Raw genomic sequence first — 12,439 nt, forward strand, 5'->3', positions numbered from 1 at the left:
ATAGAGATATATATATAAATCATAATTTGGTGATAAAATGCTGAAATGCTGAAAATGATTTCACACTCTAAGCAGCAAAAAGCTCAGATACAGTACATCGACTAAACGCACAACATGGAAAAAAAATAATTGAGTCGTGCGAAGCAGCCAGTATCAGTATTTTGCTGATGCTGATTTCACAAGGGATAAAAAAAAAAAAAAAATCCCAGCAGGGCAGAGTTATTGTAGCCAGAACTGCACACAGAACCAGATAGATTCAGTAACCTTGACCCAGTTTCCAGGTTGTCATGTCCTCAGCAGCTGTACGTCTTGGCCCCGTCATACTAATAGAGACCTTATTATAGAGAGTGAGCCGAGACATCAGACTGGAGGGAGGGAGGAAGCGAGAGAGGTGTTGATGTGGAAGAAAATGGAAACAGGAGAGAAGAAACGAGGAGGAGTGAAATGGTTAGAGAGGAGATTGAAGTGTAAAAAGAGAGGAAGAGGGACAGCATCGTTTGGGAACTAGATGATGTGTTTAGACATGTCCCATCACCGAAACATACACACAGTCAAACACAGAGGAGCACACACCATGATAAATATCACACTTGACGTTGAATGTGTTTCTGTGCTAATTCTTCCATCACATGTGATTAGAGATTATTAGACCTGATGTTTTCCATTTAGAATGAAGAACACAAAACTGTATGAAGGAATATTTCCCAAATTTCTATAGTTGCAACTGATTATTTTATTGACTGATAAGTTGCTTTCTCTATAAATTGTCATAAAAACACCTATTATAATTTCTTGCTTTGTCTGACCAACAATCTAGTTGTGTTTACTATCTAAAAATGACAAGGAAAAGAGCTAAATCTTCACATTTAAGAAAATGAAACAAGGGAACGTTTTGTTGTCCTTGAAAAAGGACTGGATTATTAAAATAGCATTTCAAAGTTGAAAATAAGTAAGTCTTAAATTATTGACACGAGATAAATGTCATACATTTTACTTCTTGTCTTATCTATAATAACACAGAGGACATCAAAACACAAGAAAGACAAAACCTGAAAAAGAAGCATTAAGGGAGACACCTCAGTTCAGTTTAAATGTAAGAACTAGACTGTAGCTGGTGTGGCTTAGACACTTTAATAGATATTATTAGTCATCTGCAGACACCAGGTACATTTTGCATTTTTGGTGAAGTAGGGATCCGTTCACATTATGTTTGAAAATTCCTAAATAAGAGACAATGAATTAACCCTCAGTTCCCAACCCCCAATGCTATAGAATACACACATTACTTACGAAGCCATTCTTTCCTAATGGACACCAGGCTTGTAAATCACGTCAACGCACTCCCACTTACTGGCTTTTCTTTTAATTAATTCACAGCACACGTAGATTACCATCTGTGGATCCAAGAAGGAGAAATGAAATTCACCAGCTTTGGTTTTTCGCCAGCATTTACTTCTTTTTTTTTTCTTTTAGCAGACATGCTGAGGGTGCCCCAAGGAAGGCAGTGAGTTATAAGTTGCCTCTTCAACATGGCTCTTAGTTAGTTAGTTTATCATTTGTCTACAATCTGGTCCACTGTGAGATATCAGTTGACAAAAGTCACATGCAGTATTTAGATTAACTAACCCCCCCACCCCCACCCCCCACCCCCCACCTATTAGCTGATAATCCCCAGTGGGACTTGCACTGAGTGTTGCATTAAAACAAACCTCAGTTCCTAGAGCACCAGCAGGTAGGGGGGTGCAAGGGTTATGTGACGTTCAAGTAATTGTCGATCTTTTTAGTGTCATGATACCTTCGTCAATTCATCACTGGATATCTTAACATGAAGCTTTGGTCTCATGTCTGTGTTTCGCCTCTGTTAGAAATGTTATTTTAATTTTCTGCTTTTAGAAATACAACGTAAATCTAGGATTTTTTGGTTTTTTGTTCAGCGGGCAGCTGAGGGCAGCCTGATAAACTTGGCGGTAAATCAAGAGAGTGAGTTTTCCAGATTGGAGTGAGTCTGTCTGTCTGGCCGCAGGATCTAGATCCTTTAATCAACTCTCTGGCACAATGATTGTTGACATTAATGCCCTGTGAATGCTCAGTGCATGGCTAGGTCATGTGTCTCGCTGAGTTGGGTAATGCAATTTGTAGGGTGTGACCTCCTGATTGCATTTTTGTACATGAAAGACCTATACATTGACAGTGCATTTAAATGTTACACCATTCATGTGTGAGTGCGTGCACATGTAGTACATGCAGGACAGAGGAAGCGCGGCGGGGAGGGGGGGGCCTGTTTGTGCCCATCCCTGCAGAGTGGATTAGCTCCCCCTCCTCACCCCCACCTCCCTCCCTCCCCCCCCGAGCTCTTCTAGTAATCACCAATCAGGTTCCTGTTTTCATTCTGAGAGTGACACAGTCTGACAGTCAAATCTCCAAACAGCCAGATCTGGCAACGCTGCAGACCTGGCAGTCCATGAGGTAGTAATGCCAGTCAGTGGGGAGATAGGCGCAGTGGTGGTGCGGTGGTAGGTTGTTTAGGGATCTGTGTGAGTGTGTGTGACTGCTGACTGGTGGTATTAAGCGATAACACTCACACCTGGTGTGTCCGTAGTAGTCAGAGGGACAGATGGGCGGAGAGAAGTGAATTTGGATTGTTGCCACCAATCTGGGCTGAACGCAAAATAGGAGATCGTTGTCTCTCTCGCTCTCTCTCTCTCTCCCTCTCTTTCTTTATTTCTTTCTGGCTCTTCCTTCTTCTGTTCATCTTATCCAAGGAATGCTTCAAATGCTGAACACACCTAAAGGTAACCAGCACTTCGGTATTTCACTTGATGTTTGTTAGCAATTCTATGCTTAAGAACTGTTTAATCCCAGAGGCACAAGAAGGGCAAATGTAACTCAAACATATGTTGAAAAGGATGAAGGATACGATGAAACATTTGTAACTGACCCACTGTTAAAAAATTTAAACTCTAAGCAACTATTCTGTTTGCACGTAAAGATGATGATTATATATTTTTCTGCTTGACTTTAATTACTTTGGCATGTGCGCTACTTCACACACCTACAGCACATTCTGTCATTGCAGACACACCTTCTCAGACTTTTGCAGCTCTGCACACCGGCACGTGAGGTAAAAACAAAAGGGGGTTAAAAAAAAAAAAAAGTAAAATGCAGCAGTAACACCCAAGGGAGACCAGTGCTGTTGGTGTTAATTGCCTCTGCCCCTCCTGATGAGCTTTTGGGCTGCAGTTTAGGGGCTTAAGGAGCGTATGTATGGTGTGTGTGTGTGTGTGTGTTCTAACGTGTGGCTGGTAGAGTGAAATGATGCTGATGAGGTGAATCAGGTATCTTTAGAGCTGAGCCATGCAGCACTGTCTTTGTCTGGAGACCATGGACTGAGGGTGGGGAGAGGGCGTGTTTCCTCAAGGTCGTTCCTGCTTCACTGCACTCGTTTTGCATAGACATATGTATTTTTGAGCATCTGTGAGTGAGCACCAGCATGTTCACTCTAAAAGCTGAACAGTTTTGACTGATAATTATTCATGCAGTGATTCCTTAAATATGTTATAGTGTATAAAATTCTGCTTGAGATAAACTGTTTTCAATACAATATATCGAGGATAATGATATTTATTTAGAACAAGCAAAGCTTCATCAAGAACAGTTGGAATAATTTCACTCATGACAGCAAAAAATTGTCTTTTGTTACAAAAAAAAGTACTTAGACATTTTTACAGTGTTGGCAAAAAGAGCAACAAAAAGACATGCCAGCCATGCTGGCTGAAACACGTGGTGCTTCTCCAGTAATGTCTATTGAAGGCTACACACTGTATCATTACTCCTCTATACAGCATAGCTCTTATTTATTGTCTTTACAAAACAAGCGTAAAAGTCTTTCACAGGTCACACATTTTTACTGTGTTATAAGGAAAAAAACATTGGTTGAAGGAAAATATAATAATCCTGGGTGAAATGACTTTGTAAGATGGATATTTTTTGCAGTACAATGTCCTCAAGCAGTTTGACCTCCAACTGTATGTTGACCTGATTTGGACGTTGACATGACCTGGCACAGCGGTGGCAAAAATCCCTCCAACATTACTTACCTGTCTAATTCAGGTCAACTGGTGGATTGCATGCTGTGTGATTGAGAAGAGAAAAAATAGCTGACCTCTATTTTATAAATTAGGGTAATGTCCTAATCACTTCTCTGTACTACCACAGGTACTACTGACATTATTTAGTAAGTGGACAATTAGCTTATCCACCATGTAAAAAGCCAGGATGCTAGTTACATATGGTTAGCCAACACAAAAAAAAATCTCACAGTATGAAAGGTCTAGCTTGTGAATAAGTCATGGAAGCGATAATTCCATTCAAAAGGACCTCACTCATTTGAGAAAATATCTTTGCTATATTCCCTTGTACATCACTGGACTGTAGTTTGAGCTATGAAGCATCTTTCTCTTATGAGGATACTCATGAAATGGAGTAAGATTGGTGAATTATTTATATGCAGAGTGGAAATACAATAAGCACTGGTATCTGCAGGGGGTCAACAGAGACACCTGCTGGAGAAAAAGGTACAATGCAATTGTATGACAGTCGATATTATGAATAAAGTGACAATTGGATGCAGGGAATTTGTCCCTGTCTGTTTAAGGTATCTTTGAGCTGAGTGACTGAATACAACCCATGTTTTTTATGTTATTCTTGTTTGATTTTTTCCCCCCAGAATAACTATCTGGTGTTCATGGCAGAGCTGTTTTGGTGGTTTGAGGTGGTCAAGCCGTCTTTTGTGAAACCAAGAACGCTGGGCAACGAAGGCACAGGCAAGTCTTAAAAGCTCTGATCTTCCAATAGCATTCACAGTAGCAATAGCAACAACAGTATCATGCATAGAGAGAGTGGTGGTAAGTGCATGTTCCTGTATTCTATATGTGACACACATAAAGCAAAGTAATTAAGGAGAAAATGAGGTACAGTGTTATGTTGCTGTCCAGTTTGATAATTCGTCCCTGTTGTATCACCTCAGATCCCTCTTCCTTGTTGAAGAGTATTCCAGCCATCCCCATCTCCAAGGCAACTAAGAGAAGCTTCATGGAAAGATCCCCCAGTCCTGAAAGACCCAGGTATGTTTGTAACTTTGTAACATGAATTCTGTGTGATATACTGTGTGTACTTCTAAAAGTGCATCCTTGTATCCTTATCTGGATAAATGAAAGCTAAAAAGGACAATAAAAGTATATATTATAATTTATATAATATCTGTCATTTTCTTACTCTCATTCTCCAGTTTGCCCCTCCGACCCCAGCCTAGAAACTCAGGTAATTCTTTTTTTACCCAAATTGTACTGTAAGGTATACATATCAAACTATGATTACCTGTGGGTACAATAACCTCTGTTTTGAATTTTACTTTGCTTACTTGTGTCCCACAGGAGAGATTAAGAGGTCAACCTCAATGTCCTTTGTTGATGGCAATCTCGGCACCTGGCCTAAAGAGAAAAGGTTTGCAATATTGCTGTCCTGTTCATGTGCTGCTCATTTAAAATCCAAATCCCCAAGAGAATTAATCATCCCATGGGGATTAAGAAAAGCGTATTGTGATGTTGCCAAACCAGACTCTTTCCTCAAATAACCTTTTCAAATTTGTTAGCTGTTGATGAAATGACAGTTTTTTTTTTGTTTTTCTCTTAAGATCTGGGCCTTATGGAGTGTCTTTTGACATCCCCTTTGACAAAGAGGACTCTGCTCCTGCCCCTCTTTCCTCCACACGTGGCATGGTCAGGTCTGTCAGCACCGATGACGGTTCTGGTTTCAAGGTCCACCACCTGCCCCGTGGAATGAAGCGCAACTTATCTTTCCAGCCAGTGAATGGTCAGAGTATGGGCATTGAGGAGGAGGGCTGCCCAGACAGCATAGCTGGTATGGAGCCTGGCAAGCAAGCTTATCCCAACGGACATGGGAGTGTCATGTCAACAACTCCCTCCATGGAGGAAGCCCTGCAGATTATCCATAGTCCTAGCAGGCCCCCAGTGGAGGGCATCAACAACGGTTTCTTCCTGCACAGTCAGTCTACTGTTGGTGGCTTAGAGCCGGTGTCAGAGGTGGACTCCAAAGGACCTCTGAGCACCACAGACACCACAGAGGTGGACACTGGGATCCATATCCGAACAGAGGACATGCTAGATGAGGATTCCTCTCTGAAAGACTGCTCCGTGAACATGGAGCTGGATATGGATACGCCAAGCCCTTGCCCAAGCAGCCAGAGCAAATCCCCCACAGGGGTGAAGTTGACCAGCTTTGCTGAACAGAAGCTGAAGAAGATCAATCCATCAGCGCCAGACTCAGGGAGGGGCAGCAGCAGCTCCCTCAAGACCACTCCTGAGGGCTCTGAGTTTGGCCTCCCGTTATCTGTCTCCTGGGCCCCAACCCCTGAGCACAGCCCCATCCATCAACCAACCAAATCACCCCTTACTGCACAAGCATCACCAACACCTGTCCAGCTTCCACCCAATGACCCTGCTCAGGTCATGGCTACAGAGATGGTACAGCTGAGGATGAGGCTGGAGGAGAAACGGAAAGCCATTGAAGCACAGAAGAAGAAAGTGGAGGCTGCTTTTACAAGACATCGGCAAAAGATGGGTCACTCGGCGTTTCTCAATGTGGTAAAGAGAAAAGGGGATGGGGCTGCCAGTGGAGAGGAAGGAGGGAAAACTGAGGGAGAAGGCAAGGCAGCAAGCACAAGTCCCGTCTTTAAATTTGGAAGGAGCAAAGCAGACACACCTGATGGGGCAGAACAAAGCAACACAGCCTCCTGTTGGACAAAGTCACCCGTTGCAGGAGAGGAGGGTGGACAAAGTCCTGCTCAGCTAACTGAGGTGGACCTCACAGAGTATACGCGTTCTATTGAGAAGCTGAACCACTCATTAGCATTCCTCCAGACTGAAATGCAGCGACTTGCTCAGCAGCAGGAAGTCATCATGGCCATGAGGGAGCAACAACATCAGCAGGCGTGGGTCATCCCTCCTTCACATACAAACCCCTCACCGCAAAAACACAGTCGATCCGGAGCTGTTACTCGATCCTCAGGACCCTCCTCTCCTGCTGACTCCCCTCGTTCCACCCACCGCTCTCCAACCAGCATCAAACGAAAATCTGCCTCCTTCCACTCACGTAATCCCCGCACTGCTCGTCCCACCGAGCTCAAGCTAGCCCCCTACAATCGAGTCCTAACCGCCCCCCAATCAGTAGATAGCATCCCAAGGCTGCGTCGATTTTCTCCCTGCCAGCCTTTGGCAAGTTCCTTCGTTTACATGGGAGAGAAACCAGCAACCGCCAATCCGGAGACAGCAGCTCCAGATGGAGATAAAAACAAGGAGATTGATTCCCTCTTTTCCCCAGAGAGGGACCTTGCCAGTGTATGTGTAGCCAGCCCCCCCCCCAGCTCCCCCACCATGCAGAACAAAAGAGGGAAAACAGAAGTAGATTCAAATGCCAAAACCCAGGAAACAGAGGCTCACAACCAATCCAAGATCACTGCCGTTCACAAATCAGTTGTAGATGTCAAACCTACCATAGAGTCATCATTCCCTGAGGTGCTGGCCCACCCTGTGGTAGAAACCTTCACACTGACACCCACAGAGATCCCTCCCCAGCCAGAAGCTTCAGGCCAAGCAAAGAGCAGCTTGATTGAGGTTCCTCTTTCAGTCGTGAAACCACTGGAGGACCTGATCCTTGATGATGGTTTGGAGATGCAGCAGGGAAATGCGGAAGGCCTGGATGAGGAGCAGAAGATGTGTCGTGGTTTCTTCTTCAAGGTAGGCTGTTGTTTCAGACAATGTCTGTTACCGTATTACATGAAGAATGTTTGGACTTTCCTTAATTTCATTTCAGCCCATTATCTACACTTTGTAGCGGCTTCTCTTTTTAAAACAGATGAGAAGAAGGATTTGCTCAAAGGCCAAATGTGTAATGTACAAAAATGAGTACAGTCACTCAAGAGAGTTGAATAACAGCAGCAAAGAGTAATAACACCGGCAAATAAGATCACCAGTCATTAAAAAAAACAAAAAAAACATGTGTAATTAAACATTAAATAAACATAAAGCCAACAGCATAAACTTTAAAATGTAGTGGTGAAGATCTGGAAAAGAAGCAATTATACATTTGAACCTAGGGCAGCCATGTTTGTTTTTTATCAGGAAACGCTGTTGTTCCTAATATGAGATGGTGAATTGTTCCGGAAACAAGCCAGCTTGAGGACAGTGTTATCTTTCCATTTATGGGTTGTAAGATGTCTTGCTATCTGCAGTCTGGGCCTCGATTTAGGTCAGAAAACTGGGGCTGTTGTGAATAATTCAGGCACAGCTGTGGTAATGTGGGGTTGGAGAAGTGTTAAACTGAATAGATTGTGAGGGTGGATACCGAGGGACGAACAATGAAGATGTTCAGATAAAATAAAAATCTAGATGAAACTGATTTATATCATATCATATTCTATGATATAGCAGGCTGGCTGGTATACCTACTCTATGTTGGGAAAAACTGAATTCCAATTGAGTTTCTTATTGTAGGGCTGTAGTAAAAAAACACGATTTGACATTAATAATAGATTCTGAGTCTGTATGAGATGTCAATATTTTACAAACCATGTTTCCAATAGTCTGCTGCTCTCTTGCTTTAGTCAAGGTTCATGCAAAACTATCTTAAGTGCAGTGAGATGTGGCCATAAATATCCATGAAATAAGGAAAATGCTGTTTTGTTTTTCTTATCTATACTCAATACATCAATTGCAATAGATGTTTTAGTGTCAAAAAAAAAAAGAATGTCTAGCCCAGAGAAAAATCCTCTACTCTGTTGCCAGCCTTTTTACTGTCTCATTTAATTATACAAAGAAGTTGACCTTTCACACTAACAGTTCAGGTTTTGGAATTATCTCATTTATTATCTCATTTATTATATTAGAGCAGATGAATAAAATGATTTAAGGAGTATCAGACTGTAATAACACTCAACATTCAGCCTCTTGATCTACAGCATGTCACAACTATAGAAGGTCTATTTTCCTCAATAAACTGCAGATAAAACAGTTACTTTATTAAATGACCCGGAATTCTTATTCTGCGTGGAACACCATTTACCTGAAGCAGTATAGGGTAACTGACTTTGTTTGCTCAGGAGGACGGAAAGGCTGAGGAGAACATGGCTCAGAAGAGAGCAGCGCTGCTGGAGAAAAGGATGAGGAGGGAGAAGGAGAGCCAGCAGAGGAAGATGCAGCAGGAGGCTGAGCTGGAGCAAAAGAAAGAGGAAGCTCGGTACGTTGACACATCTGGAGAGAAAGTCCGTACACATTCTCAGAACACACAAGCATGGGAACACACTGTTGTGTGCTCTTAAGCCTTGGAAGGGGGAAATGAATTTATTCAAGCAGATTACTATTAAATGAATGTCCTATATTAGAAATATTTGTTGACACCAATATTAGTGTAATACAAATACGGATAATTTTATATATCTGTATATTAATCTGCTGGTTATTTCGCAAATCTATACAGTCCCAAGATGACATCCTCAAATTGCTTGTTTTGTCCAACTAACAGTGAAAACCAGGAGATATTTGATTTAATGTCACGGAAGACAAAGAAAAGTAACACGTTTGAGAAGCTGCAACCAGAAAATTTTTGTCATTTTACACTTGACATGAAATTACTCAGTGTTTATTTTATTTCATTTTTCCAGGGTATAACCGTATATAATTCCTAAGCTATAAACACATGCAGTATTTCTTATCACTGCTCTGACTCTGTTTCCATCCGTCTGGTCTGTCTGTTCAGACTGAAAGCAGAGGAGGAGCGTCTCAGGAAGGAGGAGGACAAGGCCAGGAGGGAGTTCATCAAACAGGAATACCTCAGGAGAAAGCAGCTCAAACTGATGGAGGACATGGACACCGTCATTAAACCTCGACCAGCCGGTGGCACCAAGCAGAGGAGGGGCAGGCCAAAGTCCATCCACCGTGACAGCATGGACTCCCCCAAAACCCCTGTCAGAGCTGCCACAGGTAACCATGGGAATGACCTCCAGTCAGAGAGGTCAAGGTCATCCCATCTGTCGAATCTGTGTGTCTTGCTGCCACTCTGCTTTGTGCCACATGAAAACATCTTATACAACCAGCTAGTCTTTTTTATTACATTCCTGATGTGTCCGTTTTTCTTGTTTTGTGAATCTAATTAGGCCAGTTTAAGCTTTCAACTGGAAGAACTGTGACATTTGCATTGATATATCATACATTAGATAAATTGATCCCAATCGATATTATATTATATATAATAGGAAATAATAACAAGCAACAATCTTTTTCTGTTGTATATAATAAAAAAGGTGCAAAATAATACAGTAGGGCTTCAAATTTAACACTGACAAACTGAAGGAGCAATGTAGCACTAACATGTTTTTTTCATGTGTTCTTTTATGTAAATTGAATAATTCATTATATAATATGCATTTATACACATTTAACCATGTATTGTAAGTTGTGACCATATCAGTTTTGTGTGTGTGTTTTATCAATGTGAGAATTCATTGCTACATTGCTGCGTAAAGGGGTTGGCACAAAACACAGTGGCCATAAGATATTGGTCTCGTGATCATTCGTGGTGTCGGTGTAATCGTGTCGTGCTGTGCCACATCTCATTGTCTCACATCCAGGTTCACGCCAACGTGTCTTTTCAGTCTCCAGCTTGTCCCTGGCTTCCCTCAACCTGGGAGACAGCGACAGCGTTCAATCTGAGAAGAGAACACCAAGGTGAGACGTTTTTAATATACTAAGTCTCTGATTGCTGGTGGAACAATGGTGTCAAATGCAATAAACCAAACGCAATAAGAAACTTTTTAATCCAAACTCAAAGTTTGATGATTCTTGGGTTTTATTCACTTTTGGATACACAACCCTGATTCATTCAGGAATACAGCGGTGGGATATGTTTAGTTAAAAGTATGAAAATAAGAAAAGCTCAGCTGATTGGGTGGTGCCATCAATTAGACTGGACATATAATGTTGTTAAACTTCACGTGAAACCTGAGAGTATCTGATGAACTTTGATCTTGGAGTGATTTTTAACATAAGTCTTTAACAGTTTATTCTTCATGTGCAGTAATGGTCACATTTACTGACCTCTCCAGACTAACTCCAGTCCTCAGGTCTAACATTTCTCCTGTATTCTTCCTATGTTCCTTTCTTACTACTTTCTTTCCTGCTCTTTCACACATGTCAGAAGTGCTAGTTTAGCCTCTGGCAGTCTCCTCCACTTTCTGAGCTCTCCTAAACTGAGAAGGAGAAGGTTAGTTTCTGCCCCTCAGTTTAACATTAAGATGCTTCACGCTGTCCTGAGCACAATCCTATGCTGAAACCCTGTCCCCTCACTGGGTTTTATTAAGGATTGAATAGCACTTATAATAAAAGCAACATCTCTCTTTTATGACTGACTTCAAAGCACTGGTCTAATGCTACGCTTTTACCAGCATTGCCATCACAAAACATTAACTTCTCTTTTTCCACTTCACCACCCTTCTGCTGTGCCTCCCACACCAATTTACACTCCTCCACTTCTTTCTTTCAAAGTAAATTGTTTAACTTTGTTAAGAGCCACTACATCACCAGTCCTGTAGAGTACACCCTGCATAAAACACCCATCTTATCAAGTCATTCAACAATATATTTTGTCTTAAAATCACCCAGTAGGTATTGAAGATAGTTATTTAATGTTAAATTCATCTCAAACTGTTCTGGAAACATATCAAGATATATTGAATCCAAATTAGACTTGTATATCCTATTGGAAGATTTTGCCTTTTCGAGAAACTAAAGAAAACTAAATGACTTGTTAATGTGGGCAGCTTATGTTCCCAAAAAAGCACCACAAACACATGTGAGCAAGGGTTGGCTTTAGTTGCTCTTACTGTACAATTGCCCTGCTCATGGACTTTTACATAATTACATATAATTAGAGCAGTGTATTTTGAATGAATTATAATCCCAGTGGAATAGTGGTCGTCACTCTGTATATTAGTAAATCACTTGTTGCCAGTGTACAGAGGGGACACACCATGCAGTTGCCGTCCACAAAAGCAGAGCAAGTAAACGCCAAGTGCTGCACTGTAATTGATTGAACTCTTTTACTGACCTTCAATGCACCAGACTGCTTCACATCACTGCACTCACTGCCTGTGCTTGCAAGCTTTGCTGCTTTACTAGTTACTGTAAGGCTCTACAACTAAACCAAGCCCAAACTCAAACTGTGTGCTTAAATAGTACGCACAGTTTCCGCCATAGCAAAGGATAAATCTATGCAAATATGATGTAGACAGGGTGGGAAAATGACACCAGTCAACAGTCAAATTCCACTGGTTTACAATGGCTGGGTTGAATCATGTTTGGAGATGGCT

The 12,439-nt window shown here is 41.8% G+C and overlaps 1 protein-coding gene across 6 annotated transcripts in view; it reads left to right on the forward strand.

Moving 5' to 3' along the window:
* Nucleotides 1–12,439, forward strand: part of camsap2a (calmodulin regulated spectrin-associated protein family, member 2a) — a 49,729-nt gene that overhangs the window by 33,124 nt on the left and 4,166 nt on the right. For 2 of the 6 annotated variants that reach the window (XM_056378639.1, XM_056378641.1), the window contains 9 exons: nucleotides 4,727–4,823; nucleotides 5,027–5,123; nucleotides 5,288–5,319; nucleotides 5,433–5,502; nucleotides 5,693–7,814; nucleotides 9,176–9,312; nucleotides 9,832–10,055; nucleotides 10,703–10,799; nucleotides 11,269–11,334. In XM_056378639.1, the coding sequence (XP_056234614.1) occupies nucleotides 4,727–4,823; nucleotides 5,027–5,123; nucleotides 5,288–5,319; nucleotides 5,433–5,502; nucleotides 5,693–7,814; nucleotides 9,176–9,312; nucleotides 9,832–10,055; nucleotides 10,703–10,799; nucleotides 11,269–11,334 (2,942 nt within the window). The remainder of the gene's footprint in view (nucleotides 1–4,726; nucleotides 4,824–5,026; nucleotides 5,124–5,287; nucleotides 5,320–5,432; nucleotides 5,503–5,692; nucleotides 7,815–9,175; nucleotides 9,313–9,831; nucleotides 10,056–10,702; nucleotides 10,800–11,268; nucleotides 11,335–12,439) is intronic. The other 4 variants (XM_056378643.1, XM_056378644.1, XM_056378640.1 and 1 more) reach the window with 3 other exon arrangements.

This window comes from Seriola aureovittata, chromosome 6 (assembly GCF_021018895.1).
Source record: "Seriola aureovittata isolate HTS-2021-v1 ecotype China chromosome 6, ASM2101889v1, whole genome shotgun sequence".
NCBI lineage: Eukaryota > Metazoa > Chordata > Actinopteri > Carangiformes > Carangidae > Seriola > Seriola aureovittata.